This window comes from Corvus cornix, chromosome 5 (assembly GCF_000738735.6).
Source record: "Corvus cornix cornix isolate S_Up_H32 chromosome 5, ASM73873v5, whole genome shotgun sequence".
NCBI lineage: Eukaryota > Metazoa > Chordata > Aves > Passeriformes > Corvidae > Corvus > Corvus cornix.
Genome location: NC_046335.1, coordinates 49,332,273 through 49,349,968, shown reverse-complemented (window position 1 = coordinate 49,349,968; position 17,696 = coordinate 49,332,273). Strand labels below are relative to the sequence as shown.

At 40.2% G+C, this 17,696-nt stretch overlaps 1 protein-coding gene across 7 annotated transcripts in view; it reads right to left on the bottom strand.

Annotated features, from left to right (window-relative positions):
* SERGEF (secretion regulating guanine nucleotide exchange factor) overlaps window positions 1–17,696 on the bottom strand; it is a 143,371-nt gene that overhangs the window by 107,569 nt on the left and 18,106 nt on the right. For all 7 annotated transcript variants that reach the window (XR_751049.2, XR_751053.3, XR_751043.2 and 4 more), the window contains exon 9: window positions 5,186–5,343. Coding sequence is in view for 3 of the 7 variants with exons in the window: in XM_010392351.4 (XP_010390653.1) it covers window positions 5,186–5,343 (158 nt within the window). In the remaining 4 variants the exon portion in view is untranslated. The remainder of the gene's footprint in view (window positions 1–5,185; window positions 5,344–17,696) is intronic.

Sequence of the window (17,696 nt, the reverse complement as noted above, 5' to 3'; positions counted from 1 at the left end):
AGCATAGAATAAGTGGGATGGCTACCTAGGCAAAAAGTGGCAATTGGGTTCCAGCAGTTTGGTACTGCTCTCAATTTCCTGCTTAGGGGAATGGCAGAAAGAACTGACTAACCTAAGAAATAAATCCTGTTTCCTCATTGCCTGTGACATGACTGTAAACTCTCAATGTTCTCGCAGTGCTGCCAAGATTAGTGTTACTCTCCTACACAGGGCAAGCAGAGCACGCAAACACACCTAACCCAATACAGACTTGCTGCATTTTGTATGCAGACTGCATTTTCAATCTTCTGTTACATCCTGTTTGGGTTTTTCCCTCCTCTAATAATAATTTCAACAATTTGGTCTCTTATTTTCATCCTTAATTGCAATTTGTCACTCACACAGTGAGCTGTACTCAGAACCCACTTCTTTGTGGCCTTTATTTTCCTTTATTGTCACTTGAAATTAATTGATAAGCCAAGAACTTGATGCAATAATATTAAAGGGACCATCTCTATATTAAAATTTTCATAACTGCATCTCTAAAACAACATAACAAAATCAATCAAGGAAAATTCAACAATGCCATTTCTCAAAAGAAATGGATCAAGACCGACTCATAAAAGACACCAGTTCATAAGAGGAAAAAACCACTGAAAAACTCACAACACACACCAAAGTATTACTTGCTTAGCAAGTGAGAAACTACACATCACTTCAACTTTTTTTTGCATTTACCTCCTTCCCTAACACACAAAGTGGGTTTTTTAAGCAGCTTATTGGATCAGTTACTATACACATATTCTCAAACTCTGAGCAGTAAAATCTGGTTTAGGAAAGTTCAACTTGTTTCTCTCCCACGAAAATACAAACCTCTCATTCTGAGCATTCAAAATAAAACTTTTAACAGTAGCCAGTCAAACAAGTAAATATTCAAAATCCGCACACAGAGCATAGAGATGATATATAATAATACCAGGTTATTTCTTTCAATACCCCTTAAAAGTCTCAGCTATAGGTTTACTTACAAAGAGGCCTCTAACAAATTTCCATGATAAGTCAAAAACAGTTGTCATTTTTCTTAAAACCAAAAGGTTCAATTTTCAATATTATTGTGACTATATGTTAAGGTAATAATGTCTATACATTAATCTATCAGTTATATAAGCAATTAATTGTCCTCATACAGATAACTTAGATTGGTCTTGTAGGCAGCTGCTTAACAATTCGCAACATGAATGGGGAAAAGGAAGGAAAACAAGAATATGCTAAAACCAAAGCGATCTTTCAAACACTTAAACAAAAATGACATCTTACTGCAACTGCACTGAAAAGAACAGCAATAACCTTTGACTGCAAGAGCCATAAGAACGTGGGTATTCATGTCATTCCCTGAAAAAAAGGAACCATACAGTGGCTCCAAAGCAATCTGTATTGCACAGGATGAACATGCACATTGGAACCATGGACCACAGCAGGATCAGGATAAACACAGTAGGCACATGTTGTCACGAGTCTATCAGTTATTTTCATTCCCTGACACAACTGGTCCCTATATCCATCATCAAGATTCAATTTGAGTGATGGTTATTTTTTAATTTCCTAACTGAAATTTCAGAGATCCCTCCTCAGAAAACTGTGATCTAGCACAGCTTGCTTTGAGTAGAAAAGGACATGATGAAAACATAGCTCCATGTGAAGCCATGCATATCCAAAATAACTGCAGCCCTTCCTTCCATCCAGCTTAGCAAGAAACATTCAGCACTGCACAGACACTTCTCACTTGTTTATTGCTGCAGCAAATGTTTGCTGCAACGTGAATGACATGCTGAACATACCACAAACAGCAGAACGATAGCTATTAAAGCCAAAAATATCAAACAGACTGGAAAAGCATTTTGACAAGGAGGAAACATTAAACAGGATCTTTGTAGCATTTGCTAAATACAGAGACTCATCATATTTCGGGCCATTTGTATTTAATTGTCCTTTCATCTGAAGAGCGGTGGATGAATGCGCAGCAGATGAGTCAGATGTTCTGAAGAGGTCCCATCAAGGACGCCCCACAACACAACAGCACTGCCTGAAAAATGCCTCACACAACAACTTCCCAGTGCCTTAGCCTATTCCATGGTGGTTATGCACTGAAGCACTGAGAAGAAAACAGCAAATAGCCCTGCAGTGGCAAAATGCAAGAACTTTAGACACATTCAACACCAGGAACCTCCAATGCTTTTAAACCTACCAGGCAGACACTCAGATTAGTGGATAATTATCCAAAACTCAGGCTTTTGTTCCTCCTTTGCTTCAGTTTACAGGAAAAAAGTGCTCTTATTTCTCAGGGGGAATGTTTTCAGTTGAAGTCAAACTCACAGTGGAATAGGTCACTCACAACACTTCAAAAATCAGGTTTTGAAGTGGCAGACACAGACATTATAACAGTGTCAGTTCAAAGAAAGGAGAGCCCCTGGTCTTTGGTGGAGAAAGTAGGCAAGCCATGGGCATGGAGACAAGGAGCAACACAGGAGGTTAAATCTACTGCGCTGTCCTTGAGGTAAACTCATGTGTCTTTTATACTGTCCTCTAATCCTTAGATTAGTTTCTCCACTTTGGCTTTAACAATATTAACTGAAGTGCAGAGGCAATCAGCAGACCACAGCTTTGCCAGAAATTCAGTTGAATCATTAAAAGTGATTTATAAAAATAGACCATGAATAAAAATCATGAATCGTAATCCTCAACTGTTAAACTGTCTCTCTGCATCAAACACAAAAACTGGAATTGTTAATTCAAGGTAAACATGGAAAAGAACTCTATATTCCTTTCACTTCATCTCTCAAATCAAATCCCATCTCCATATGACAACAAATGGAAAAAGGGATAACTTGTGCATTAACAAAGAGCAGCTCACTCTACATAGCCTACATACTGCAATTTAATGCATTTTCAAGTATAAATTCTAGCTTTGGCATTATTTCATAATCTTGAAGTTAAACAATTTAGGTCCTTATTATCTGTTTTTCTTTTCTCATCAACACAGCTCCTCCTAGGATGCAGATGATCCTCCTAAATCATCTTTGTGCTGTTATCTCTGCAAAGAATGATGTCTGCTACAGAACACTGCCATTGCTAATCACTCAAATCAGGTCTCTCACAGGTCTATAAGGAGGAACAGTGCTGAGGGCAGCAGAATAAAGATGAGATTGTTGTTTCTCTTTCTTTTCAAGGAATGTATCTGAATACATTCCTTCACTTTCATGGATCACTTGTCCTGCCAAGGATAAGTTTCCCTGTGCAAAAGCTGCAGCTGCCTTAGCTATGTATTGTTCGAGAAATGACAGAACAATGTACTTGAGGCACTGCACACAGCACAGATGAAAAACAGTGAGAAGCAGATTCAGAAACGGAGCTGTCTATACATAACGAGACAAGAACTAGGGACACCCATGCCAAAACGGGTAAGAAAGCTGTCTGAGACTCAGAGGAGTTAAAAGTGACTAAACATTAGTGCAGCATCATAGGCTCTGGAGCCCCAGCCAGGGTCCCTCAGGATGGCATCCCTTCCCTCCAGCACAGCACAGCACATCCCTTGTCCACACAGCACACACAGCTTGATGTCATTGGCAAACTTGCTGAGGTTGCCCTCAATCCCACTGTCCATGCCACTGACAAACAGTGCTGAGGAACACCACTCCTCACTGGTCTCCAGGTGGACATTGAGCCATTGACCTCAACCCCATGATTGCAAAGATCCAGCCAGTTTTTTATCCACTGAGTCATCCACACATCAAATCCATGTCTCTCCAGTTTACAGACAGGATGTCATGTGGGAAAGTGTCATATGCTTTGCACAAGTCCAGGTAGATGATGTCAGTTGCTCTTCCCTCATCTACCAATGCTTTAAGCCCATCACAGAAAGCCACCAGATTTGTCAGGCTGGTGACCGAATTTGCCGTGCTGAAGCCATGTTGGCTGTCACCAATCACCTCCTTATTTTCCATGTGCCTTAGCATAGTTCCCAGGAGGATCTGTTCCATGATCTTGCCAGGCACAGAGGTGAGACTTACCAATCTGTAGTTCCCCCGGTCTTCCTTATTTCACTTTTTTAAAATCAGGGTTATGTTTCCCTTTTTCCAGTGGGAACTTCACTGAACTGCCACAGCTTCTCACGTATGATGGATGGTGGCCTAGCGAATTGCTCTGTCAGTTCCCTCAGGACCACAGATATATCACATCAGGCCCCATGGACTTGTGCACCTTCAGGTTCCTTAAATGGTCTCAAACCTGATCTTCTCCAGGAGTAAGCAGTGCTTCACTCTCCCTGTCCCTGCCTTTGCCCTCTGCAACTTGGGCCATGTGGCTGGAGAACTTTTAGGTTGGTTAGTTGCTTGTAACCTTTTTTAGAACAAGGCCACTCGTCAGAAGTTTCACAGGTTCTCTTTATGCCTTGCTAAAGTTTAATGCCCTGGATAACTACGCTCTGAGAGTGGCACCTGGACAGACCATTAATCTGATTTTAAGCCAACAAGGCTGCACCTTTAACAAAGTCCACCTTCTGCCACCTGTTCTCCCATCTCAGCTTTCCTGAACATGTCCCCTTCTTCACTCACCCTACAACTCAAACTGGAGACTTCTCAAGGAGCACAAGAGGTCAAGAGTAAGCATGGTGGGCAGACGTTCTGGATGAGTCAATTACATGTCTCAAACACATCACAGCTTTTTGTTCCTGCCCCCACAGTACTGGGAATTTCCATTCTCCTCAGCTGCAATACAAGCCAGAACTGTTTATATGGCTGTGCAAGCCTGCCCCCTGGATCAGAGGGACCACCAGTTGTGATTTGTGGGGTGCTGGTCTGGAGTTTCAGACAGAAGTAGTGCCGCACCCGGGCAAAGTCCCACCTCCTCTGTTCGGCTGCACTGCAGGCACAACTTACACCTGCACACATTGATACTTGAGAGAACTTAGAATCTTTTGCTAATGGTAAAGCTGATTCCACCAAGGAAAAAATCAGTTCCTGAATGCAAAAGCCTTTTAAAAGAAATAATTGAATCTTATTAATTTCTGAGCTTACAGGAAGAGCAAGCAAGGGCTTGTGCTGCAGCATTTGGAAGGGTTCTATCAGGACACTGTTCTGATTATTTTAATGCACAAAAAAAAAAAAGGGGGGGGGGGGTGGGGGGTGGAAATGGTAATTTTCTTCTTTACCTGAAATGCTCCATTTAGGCAAGGAACCGAAACAGGGATGTTACACAACAGCTCCAAGCAGTGCTCAGAGGCCGTGCTCTGCTGCCCACCGGGAACCACCGCGTGCCTTCCAAGCTGTCTGTAGTCCGCTCTGCCCCAGGTGAACACCTTGCCAGCTTCTAAACACAAAACACATTTCAACATTACTTATTCACCAAGTTCCTGAAACATGTGGGTGCCAATTCAATACCAGAACTTTTTAATGCATCTTATCTACAGCTTCAAAAGCTTGGTGAAAACTTATTTCTGGGAACAGAAGGAAAAAAAAAAAAAAACATTAAAAACTAGCTCAAGATATTATGTTATACTTCTATGTAGCTACTCATTCTTCATTAACTTGTTTTCTAGCAGAATAACATCTAGATGGTGGCCTGGGCTGTAAATAAAACCATGTCAGTAAAGCTGCATAACCTGGATATTCTGCATACAATAAACACACTTTGGTTATACAAATGACGTATTTTAGGTTAAGAGAAGCACACACAAAACCACTTATTCTGACACATAAAAGATTATAGAAAAGATAATTATTTCCTATTCCCATTCTTTGCCATAGACAATTCATTGCATGACCTGCATTGAACAGGGTTTATGTTTTCCTGATAGAAGTTATCTTCTGTCACTACTATTGTTAGCAGAGCAATAGCCCTCAGGAGACAGCTGGTTAGGCAGGAACACCAGCACAACTGCCACTAAGCATTGGAAATGCACAGGTTTGTTTTCACAGGGATCACACTTTGGCCAAGGAAAGGTAACTTTAAATGAAATCAGCATGATATGGCTCATCCTTCTCTCCAAGGGTTATTTTACCAAGTTCACTGCTGCAGGACTGACGCCCAAAACACCACTCTCCAGTATGGACAACATCCATAAAGCAATGCTTCTTACCTTTGCTTTCCTTGAATTAAAAAAAAAACCCAAACAAACATACAAAGTAACAGCTTTATTTTCTTAATGAAGTGACTAGATCCCTGAAGGTAAGCCATGAAAAGCTGCCCCTTCTGGGCTTCCAATTAAAAAAGTTATATACACACAGCATAAGTTAAAGCCCTCAACTTGGTTTTAACTAGAAGCATCAACCCACATTCCAGCCCAGAAAGAAACCTGCAATGACCTTGAGTTATGTACATGCTTCAGCCAAGCCTCAAACTGCTCTCTGGAGCTGAACTCAAGTCAAGTTCGTAGGCCAGAAGATGGGGATCGGGGGAAAATACCATCCAGTCCAGAGAGTCAGCTTGAACACACACCTCTCACTGTCAGTCATGCACACCCCACTGAGGGGTCGGGCACAGGGGGTATGGTCACACGACCCAAAGGTGATGCCTGGGGCTTTTCTAAACAGATGCCAGAACACAAACCCTTGGCAATCTGAACACCTCCCTTTTCCTTAGGGTGCTGCTAAACTGTCTTGAAAGGGACACAGGTGGGCACGGCTGGTTTGTGGAGTTTAAGGTGATAATGCATTTTGTAAATAAACTGGAAACCTCAGTTCATTTATAGGAGAAGTACATGCATTTTCCTTGGAAATCTGCTGGCAGTGGTATCTTTCACTCCAATCACTGCAAGTTTTTCAGATGCATTCTCTCAGTTCCCTGAAAATGCTTCCCCTAAAATAATTAAGTGATAAAATTAGTTGTCATTCTCTCTCAAGGGCACAAAGCTTTTCCTCCTTTGCAGCTTCCTAGCAGTTCAGGGAAAAGCTGGAAATGGTCATATACTACATTCAATACAAGTGAGGTCTTTTAACATAGTAGCTACATTTTGTTAGGTTAAAGGATAAAAATAAATTTCATTAAGAGAACTACAAGTGTATCTTAGATTAGGAAGACAGTTTGAGGTTTAAAAAACATGCTTGTTCTGAAGTTAGCATATTTACTTTGCAATTTATATAGATCTCTGCTAAAAACATCTGCAGCTGCAAAAATGAACATAGCAAATTTAAATATAGACTAAGCTTCAGGCTTTTACATCAGACCAGGTTACTGCACTTCTACAGAACCCTATTAGTGGACTGGGAAAGGATAGGCAGGCTGCTCTATTTTATATTAACTACAGGAACTGAAACTGAGTTTTATGAAATCTAAAGCCAGAAAGAATTTCTGTAACATCTAGTTAGATCATTAATATACCACAGGCTCTCAAGCCCTACCCAGACATTGCTGTATTGATCCCAAGGACTACAGCTGAATTAAAGCATTTCAGCTCTCAGAAGCCAGAAGTATCAAGTGCCACAGGCAAAAACATCAGCAAGCTGCAAGGCCTCTGAAAAGGAAAGCTTTGAATTGATAATACAGACCCAGATCCTCACACGCAGTCTGCAGCACCATCCTTACAAAGAGGCAACAACGGTTTCTCTCAACTCTACCTTTTGGGGGAAAAAAACTCCTTCCTCAAACAAATCTGATGCTCTGTCTGGACTCAGACATGAAAAAGAAACACCAGCCACTCACGTAAAAAAAATGAACCCTTTGCACCTTCCCATCAGGGTACTACTCCAGTGGAACTGAGAACTGCAAGCATATATGGAAGATTAAAACAGCAACAATGCTTAGCTTCAACAAAACACCTTCCACAGATTCTATTTTCTTTCACTTGACAAGCCAGCAAAGAAACACTTACCATGCAAAACCAAACAGAACCCTTAGGAGAATGAAAACTGTTTCTGTAAAATGTGAATGTAAAGTGTTTCCAATTACAAACAAAGACCACTGCAATTAACTTTTCCTTTTTTGCCACAATAAGGGAAACTAGTTTCAGGTGGTTATTAGTACTCAAGCATGGAGAACAATAATTTAAAAATATTATAGCCAGATAAATTAATTTTTCCTTTTAGGAAGAATTTAAGAATTAGTTTAGTTAAGATTAGTTAAGCAACCAGTTCCTTCTCACTGCTCATCAATGCAGTTCTCAGTACTTATTGAGAGACATTCCTTCTCCAGACTTGTTCCTGTTTGCTGAGCATTCCCCATTCCATGCTCAGACTCCTGCTAATAGTCAATCATTTCTATTTTTCAGCCAAAAAACATCTGCCTAGGGGTCCTTTAAAAAAACCAAAAAACCCCAAAGTACATAAATCTGTCTTTTCTGTGAGAGAAACTAACAGAAGCTGATTTAGATGTGCCTTTTCTATGAAATACTGATTATACTTTCAGCAAACAAACAAAAAAACCCCAGTCTCAAGTGGAAATTTCAGGCTGAGGCAAACACCAATGCATGGAAAATTCCGCCAAAGGTTAAAGTCTCGTCAAAATCCTCAGGAAAAGAAAGCACTGAGCTATGACAGAAAGCATTGAGCAATTGTAATGAGAGATATTGCTACTGTGCTGCTTATAAAATAGATGGTATTTTAAAATGTTCTAAGAATATTTGAGAAAAAGACATTAGTCATACAGAGTAAGGAGGTTGCAGGATGAATTACTTAAGAATGAAGGGTGATATAACAAGGAGTGTTGGTCTAATATTAGACTAGGACAGATTTTAATTAGAAGTCAAGAAAACATACACAGTGATGAGTCTACTGGACAGAGTACATCAGCCATGGAAGTGGCTGAGACATCAGACAATGTGATATTTCATACCAGACTCTATGCAGGAAGAGGGCACACAAAAGGCAGGAGTTATCTCTACAACTTGCATAAAAGAAAGAAGTGTATAGTATTGAAAAGCTCTTCCAGTCCTTCTGAGATACTAACAATGCTTCCTAAGACCTGGATCTTGCCATGTTCTGAGCATGGAGGCTCCAATTCCAAAAGGCACTTCAACTCCTCTACTGTGAACATCCACATTGTCCCAGATGACTGTGTACCAACTGTTCATTTTTTCACCAGGCAAATGCTACATCAAAATAAAGTCCAGAGGGTTCAACACCATTTGAAATTAATGAGTAAGAAATATAAATCCATGCACCCTGTGTTATTCCAGTTTACAGCCTGAATGAACCACACAGTACAGGAGGTCAGAAAGCTGAAAAAAAAAAAAGACAAAGGGGAGATGATTTTTAAGAAAAACTTTCTAACAGCTCCTTAAGTAAACAACACAAACAACAGTATGCTACATTGTTTGAGATTCTACATGATCATGCAGATCTGGTTTGCTCGTGCTCTTTGAACTGTAGACACAGCAGTCTGCATCAGTGTACACACAGCAGCAAATCACCCAAAACACATGCTCACGTCCCTCACAGAATACAGATGAAGGTACATACATATTCAAGGACTTGAATACAAACCACTGTCTGAAGGTTCCTCTGCATTTTCTTCACATCATCCTTCTGCCCTCATGTATAACAAAGCACAGTTGAGAATGTCCTCAAGATTACAAGTTCACAGCCTTCAGAGTACTGCAAATCCAGCAACACTGCATAAAGCACTTCTAGTTGTTTCCTGCCTGACAGTGTAGCTTTTCCTGTGCTGTTTTATGCTGCTACAGAGGCTGTAGAGCATGTCATTTTTCCCTTTTAGCACTTTTTTTAATCAATCTGCTCAGCCATATAAGTGGAAAGAATTAGCAATAAAAAAAATAAGTACGTTTGTTTTAAAAACAGGTTGATTGTTTCTCAGTAAAACAGAACAGACAAATAGGCACATTAAAATTTACTTATTTTCACTAGACTCAAATTTATCTTTATATCAATTTTCCTGTTTTAAGGTAATATCATGCACTAGTGTTATCTCCTTGAAGTCTCTATTTAGTACCCAGGCAAGCTTTGAACTATCCTTCATAAATGCTAGATGAAAAGAGTTCATCTAGGCTATCTCAGTTCATGGCTGCATTAATGATTACTTTTCAAATGAACTCTGGATATTTGTACTGAATGCTTAATCTCAGACTTGAAATATGAAGTTCTATATAAAATTCCTAATGCCTCCTTTCACATGAAAATTCGCAGGAGCAGGCATTAAAAATTGACATTTAGAGGCTGCCTCTTGCCTCCTCCCTGCCCTACACAGAGCAACACTTCTCCCACATCTACAGATCTCTGCTGTCCTTCAGAAAATCACCAATGTCCTTCAACCATTCTGAGAAACTCCCTCATCTACCAAGAAACAGCCCTTGTGCAGGGCAGCCTAACAGAAAAACATTCATCCATCCACCCTTAATTCCTTCTTGGCTGAAGACTGCGTTAATTCAGCAGCTGGAAAGCAGGCACCCCCACACCTGCAGCCTAACACCTGTACCTGTGCGTGGTCTCCGTGCAAAGCAGAGTTATCTGTCCTGAGAAAGGTTTAAATGATTCTCTTATACAAGAGTTCAGTGTATCAGAGATGTCCACATCCCTTCACACATCTCCTCTCCATGACCTCCTTACAAACTTCTGCAGCTACATGTAATAGGGCGCACTCCTGAACTTTTTTCCATATTCATTCATAACAGCTGTTAAGAATGTATGACTAAAACACAAATCTTTGCACAGTATTGAGGTCATGCATCATCAGGAAAGCTCAAACAAAGCAGCAAAAGCATTTCAGGGATGACAGCAACAGAAAACTAGAGATATTTCCATTGCCACTTTCAGCCTTCTGCAGTCACAGACTGCAATACACAGGTTCAGAACAGCCCACAGAGCATCCACACAACAAGCTGCAGTTCACAGGGGTTTCCAAGCACTCTGTGAAGAGATCTAAACCTGCAACAAAAGGCCACAAGTGCCACAGGAAGAGAACCATAAGGGCATCACCAGTGCTCCTGTAACAGCTATGGATTTGCCAGTGAGAACTCCTATACTCATCAAGTGGGCCAGAGATTCCTGCCATTCCAAGCTACATCAGATGTTCCCAAACCTGGTGATCAAATTTAATCAGAGGCATGTGGGCAAGACAAATCAACAAGGGATTTCACACCACTACAAGCAGAGGCTCATCTGTGATTCAGCAAACAACTGGGTTCTCACTGTGACCCATTCCTACTGCTAAGGAAAAAAAAAAAAGAGAAAAAGGAGAAAATCATCCAGTCTTCTTTCAGAGCCTTCTGGAGATATCAAAATATTGAACACCCAAGGACTTGTATGAACACAATATAATGGAAAATACTCAGCTAAGCAGGTGAAGCTTTGAGGATGTGTGAAACTCACCAAGAGAAGGCACCAAGACCATGACAGTCTTTAAAACAGACTAAAATGTTCAGAGCACAGAGCGAGAGTTCCTTAGGCAATAGTTTACACCAAGAAACTTTGGACCCAAAGAGTTTTCTCCCCACTAGGCCACCTGCATTCACTGTGCTTGAATTAATTGTGACTGGGAAGGTAAACTAAGCCAAGGAATTGATCGGGCTGAAAAATAGCCTTGGGAAATGGGAGCTTGGCTACAACAAATATTGCTAAAGGCAGTGCTGTATTAAATCAATTTAATATTCCATATGACAGACTAGACATAGCTTGCAATTTCCATGACATGCTAAGTTTGTCATGCACTTTACCAACAGATCCATATTTACCAGCACTTTGGACATCTTTAAACATCTAAACAGCTTTGACTTTCATTCGTTAAAAACCAGGCATACTCCTCCTTTCCATTGTTAGACCAAGTCACGTCTCAAGATAGGCAATGCTCAGTTAATGGGATTATTCACATACTTAAGCAGCATGCTTCACTGCTTTGAAAGACTGAACAATAACTCTCAATATGGCAAATTCCAGGACTTTCCAGTTGCCTTGGAAGCCCTGTCTCTGGTTCAGGTTTTAGATGGGATAAAAACCCTTTTCCTTTTAGAGGAGAGACTGGAAACATGAAGTACCGCACAAAGCTCTGGATAAACCACAGGAGAAACTAAAATGTTACCATTTAAATGCATGTGAAGTTGTGTTCATACTGCTGATATCAAACAGATATATGATCTTGGCTGAAAAAAGAAAATGGGAGGGGAACATCATGAAATCCATGCAACTATGAAACAAAGCTGGGGAAGGCAGCTGGGGGCAAAGGTAGATTTTAAAGCACCTAACAGACTTTGTATTCATCCTGCAAGGTGAGAAAATTCCCTCCTTGTTTCCCTCCACTCATGATTAGAGAGTCATGACTGCCTCACCAGCTGTGCCTCTCGCTTATTTTAAATTCAAACTACGATACATATCTCACTTTTAGTCTTTTAATAGCAATGCCTTAAAATGCAGATTGCTGGCTAAATTTAGTTACATGATTAAAAACAAATCTAACTCATCTCTACCCAGCAAACAGAACTGCTGCATTCAAGGTTCAATAGAGGACTTAACTCTTCAACTAAAAACAAAGTCCTAACAAAAAGAAGGAAATAAAAGAAAATCAAAGCACAATTTGGTGATGTCTCCAAAAAAGCAAGATGCATAAAACATTAACCAGCTATGGAAAACTATCTGCAAATGCACCATAGTATACCATAGGGTTTTTGTTCAGTACTTCTGCAAATAAATTCTGCACTATGCTACTACAGCAGTATGAGTCATACACTTTTACTGACATTCTATATTTATATCTCCATGCCCTTCTGCACTGTTACATGCTTCCTTCCATACAGGCCTCTCTAACCTGGAATTTCCTTCCTTCTGCAGCTGAGCATCTCTTCTTCTAACATTCCCCAGAAAACTGAATAGATATTCAGTTCTTTCTGGACACCATTCTGGGAAAACAACACCCTTGAAGTATAATAATATGCTGCATGTGCTTTTATTTGTTTCCAATTATTTTATTGTGTCTGATTTCCTAATCTTTTGTCTATAAAAGGACTGCTTAGGTCTTTATCCCCTTTGAGGCAAGGTCCAGGTCCTGTTTCATTAGACTTAACGCAGTACAGTACTACAGAAAATCTTATTCAGAGATTACAAGTTACAACACAGGCATATTTTCTAGATAATTTCATGAAAAGCATTCCCTCTAGCTCCAGTGTTGCAAACATTTGTGCATCTGCCTAATTTGGAGAAAGCAAGCAAGCCTGCTACTCTCAATATCCCATCGCATCTGAGCCTCAGAAGGAACCGGTATGTGTCTACAAGAGATAAACAAAGGGAAGGTAATTAAGTTCCCAGTGCTAATATTTACCTTGTTAAAAGACTCTAGGGCGTGCTGTGGAAAGGCAGGCACAGAAATAGCAACAGAATTGCTTTGGAATGGCAGCCTGAAGGAGAACTGGGCTTTTTCACTGCTGTCCACACGATGCATTCCCAATAATCAGAGACCAGTTGCACAAGAGATTTCACTAGATAACAAGCCTCAGACATGCATGATTCTGAAAAGGCACAACATCTACAAAGAAATAGAAAGCATTACAGAAATAAAGTGTTAGAATAGCAATCCTGGGATTTGCTAAGTGGCTTGAACTTCCTCAGTCACTCCAGAAGCAGCTGAGTTCTACATCCAATGGAGTTCAACCCTAACTATGCACTGTTCTGAAGAAATAAAGTACAAAGAACAGAACAGTACCACAAATCCAACAATGGCACCTCCAGAGCCTCCCAGGAGATCACCCGCCTTGTTAGGAGTCAGAATCGTTAGAACAGCTACTACAATTGCCTAAGAGTGGGCTGTGCACCTCAAATAACGAGCAGTGTTCCCGCTGACAGGGGGAACAAAACAGTCTAAAAGAGGATGGGAAGGAAAATTCATACCCTTTGAAGTCAAGAGATGAATAATGAGCAATAAGGTGATGTATTCTCTCTGGAATATCATCCCAATTTCTCCCTCCACCCACAAGAAAGTTTAAGAGTTGGGCAAGGGGGTGGAGGAAGAAATAAAAAACCACAACACAAGATTCCACCTATGTACGGCAAGGTGCTTAACATCGAGGAGAGTGCAGGGAGAGAGTGGACAAGGGTGTAAATGGTTGCCTAATGGTGAAAGTATCCAAATGCCACTTATGCCCTGAAAAAATCCATCATATATAAGGGGACACTATCCAGCTAGCAGAGTTCCCTTCAACTCCTGACTTCTTGTTCCAGCTCAGACCTCTAACTCATTAGAACTCACATACTAAGAGACTGTGTCTATGTCTCTTAACATTGTGAGGTATTTTCAGCATTTCAGAGCCACAGGCACAGAGCATGGGCGAGTCTAAAAATTTAGAAACATTTCAGAAATGTTACCAATGACTGCAATGCAAGTCCATCCTGTAAAAGAATCTGAAATTCCCAGCCAAGAGGGAATGATGCTGGGTGAGATTTACTTCTGATGCTCACCCAGTGAAGCAACAGCTGTCCACAACCACCTCTATACAGCTACAACATCTGTACCTCCTTGCAGGGCCAGCACATCTATGTTTAAGAATTACCTAAGTGTGTGTATGAACAGGGTTGTAATGTAAGTATTGATGTGCTATGCTGCCTGTTACTAAGAGGGGTTTAGGTTTTAAGGTGAGAGAGGGGAGAAATAAGAGAACTTTTCTCATTAGGAGTAAGGGAGGGACAGCAATGAAGAACAAAAAGCTCCTGTTTTTTCAATACCTTCTTTTCTCTGATGTTACAATGGATATTGATCAAAAGAAGCAGTATCCTCCTATTCATGCTTCACAGATGACAGGGAGATAGGGCAGCTTCTGAAGAAACCGTAAGTTTTCTCCTGTGCTAAAACAGGTGGCCAGGTTTTCACGAACTTTGTTTGAATAATGCTCTGGTGAACTAGAGGAATTCTAAATAACTACCCAGATTTTTAAATCAGACACAGCAGAAGTTTGTTGTATTTCAACTATCAGCTTCTACCTGTGTGCATGGCCACAGCGTTTTGGGGCTTCTTTGGTGTTGTGTGATCGGTCTCTAGCAAAGTGAACAAGCAAGAGGAGACAAAAATGGATTTAACACCCTCCTTTGTACTGCGTGACTTGTCAGGATGATTCTTCAACCCTCATGAACATCCAGTAATCCACACTGCCACCTTTTTATTGTCCCCACAGCCTGATCCTCACTTCTGGATGTTTTATTGTCCATTTTCTCTTCATTGAACAGCTTCAGCTCCAGGTAGCTGTGTCATTAGCAGGCACAAGCCTGAAATGTGTGTACAGGCAAATTCCTACAAAATACCCATCAGCTACAAGATCCAAAATTCAAGATGAGAAATGCCAAACTGATTTTCAGTTTGCTTTCTATTTTGGGGTGGAAAGGACAAGTAGGAAAACATACTCCTAGAGGAGTTTCTGTACCTATATTTTGGGCAGCTTTGTAAAGATAAATTTCTGGAAATTCTAGAAAAATAAGATTTCCTATATTCACAATAAGAAGGTATTAGCAAAACTGACATAAAGCACTGTCCCTGAATAGATCTTTGACTATACAGTGTTTTTCAGATTTTTTTCTTTTAGTTAAGTGATACTGACTAAAACAGAGAATGAGTCACCTAAGGAAATCCCACCACCCTCCTCTCCTAGGGTTTCTCTCCTGCGTGAATCAGATTCTAATACCTTCTATTCATCCACGTCTTTGTCCCCAAAAAATGAACCATTGTGATTATTTTATTCTTATTACATACTGTGGGCCCCATAATACTGGGTAGAGAAGAAAGCAGACCTGAACCACACAAGCCCTTAAATCCAGCAGAACATCCCAAAAACCTAAAGTGTATCCTAAGCAACACAGAAAATGTTAACTCCCCTTCATCTGCACAGCTCAGTCTCACTTGTTTGGGATCCATACTGAATATATGTAGCAACACTAAGAGACAGTGAAGTCCAAATAGGAACTACAAAAACAGAGGGAGTTCACCCTGAGTTTCAACTACCACACCACAAACCAAGCTTGAAGTAGCTCCTTCCCTTCCTACATAGGAGAGGGCTTAAAAAACAACAAAGGCATGCGAAACAGTTTGCAAACACCCCTGCAAAATTTTCCATGGGGTAGGAATAATCTGTTTGCTCCTCAGTGCCATGGAGACTGAGCCTCACTTACTACCAGGAGCTGGAGGCCAGCTCTAGAGCATGCCCCTCTGAGCAGATACACCCAGTGCTTACTGACAGCTGTTCCCATTCCCTGGACTTCCTCAAACTTATTGGCTTGGCCCTGTAGCTTCTGGTTGCGTGTTCTCAAGGTAGAAGGTTAATCTTGGCTGTTGTGCTCTCATGGTCTGCACTTCCATGCATATCATCTTGAAAGAAAATAAGTACCCAAAATGCACTGACAAAGTAAAAACTGGAGATCAACACCAACATAATTCGAAGCTAAACAAAATTAATATACATTCCCACTACATAGGAGGAATTAATCATAAGCTTTGGATTTCAACAATATTTATAAGCAAGGCAATGTTTTTTCATGAGCTGGATTAAAAAATCATTCATCTTTATATAAGGAAATCAAGTCACCTAGCAGCACAGAAAAAAACCACTGATTTTGCTTAAGAAATATAACAAATGTTAAAGGATATCAGTTGCTAACCACACTTGTGTATTTAACAGACTCACATGGTAAAACAGATGTCATGGTCAGTCATGGTATTTTCAGAGCACTCAAAAATCCAGCCAAGTCAGCTGAATGCTTACAAATACACAAGAAATTATAACCCCACAAACTAGAAAATACCCTACTGCATACACTTTGTAAGGCAGAGAAACAACTTCACATTGCAACAGCACAAAGCCATTGCTAGCATTCAAACAATGTAAACCCTGTGTTACAAGTGCCTGGGGACAACTGGAATTTTTTAGCACAAACTTGTCTTAGATTGTTCTGTGGTTCCTCACAACTGGAATACTTTAGAGAATAAAAGCCACACTCTCTTGGCAGATCTCATCATACTACCCAAGTATCTGAGCCACTCTACAAGACTACAGACTTGTTATTGAAAATTTACAGCTCTTGACAGAGCTCATGGATCCTATATCAAATTATTTATTTCAAAATTACTGCAAGGTAATTGTGAAAGGAACAATCTAGATAGGCTTTATAGAATTCTTTCCCTGTTTGTTTCTAGTTTTTTAAGAAAAAAAAAGTTCCTGAAAAGTACTGTTTTTCACAAGTACTCAACTGCCACTAAGCCCTTAAAAAGCACATTAAGTATGTTTGAATAGTAAGACTCATAAGTGAGCATTAAACCTGAATAATCAATTACTAAACAGGAAATGTCATTTCAAGATTATGAAAACAAGTATTTAATGGCCTTAAAATGCTACTAAGGTTAAATAAGATCAATGCACTTCCATGCATAGATTGTGCACACATAGACAGCTGCCTTCAGAAGCTGAGCTTAAAAATGCTCAGCTTAGAAATGCATAGCTTTAAATGAAGTAATTTGCAAATGCAGTAGCCACTTCTCAAAGACCAATAAAATTAAGAGGGCAGAGTACATATACCTTGTTCTTGGCAATTACCATGCAGATTAATTCAGCTATCAGGTAATGATTTCTTCCAGCTTCTTGTTCTACACAAAGTGAGTGCAAAGCACTTCTATCTTACTAAGGATTCCAACTGTTTGTCTGAGACCATGTTATATCCATTTTGCATAAATGCAGAAATTCTGAAGACCAAATTCTCACTGTTTGTTGTGTGCTCCACATCAATTCTCTACACTAAGAGCTTTGAGTG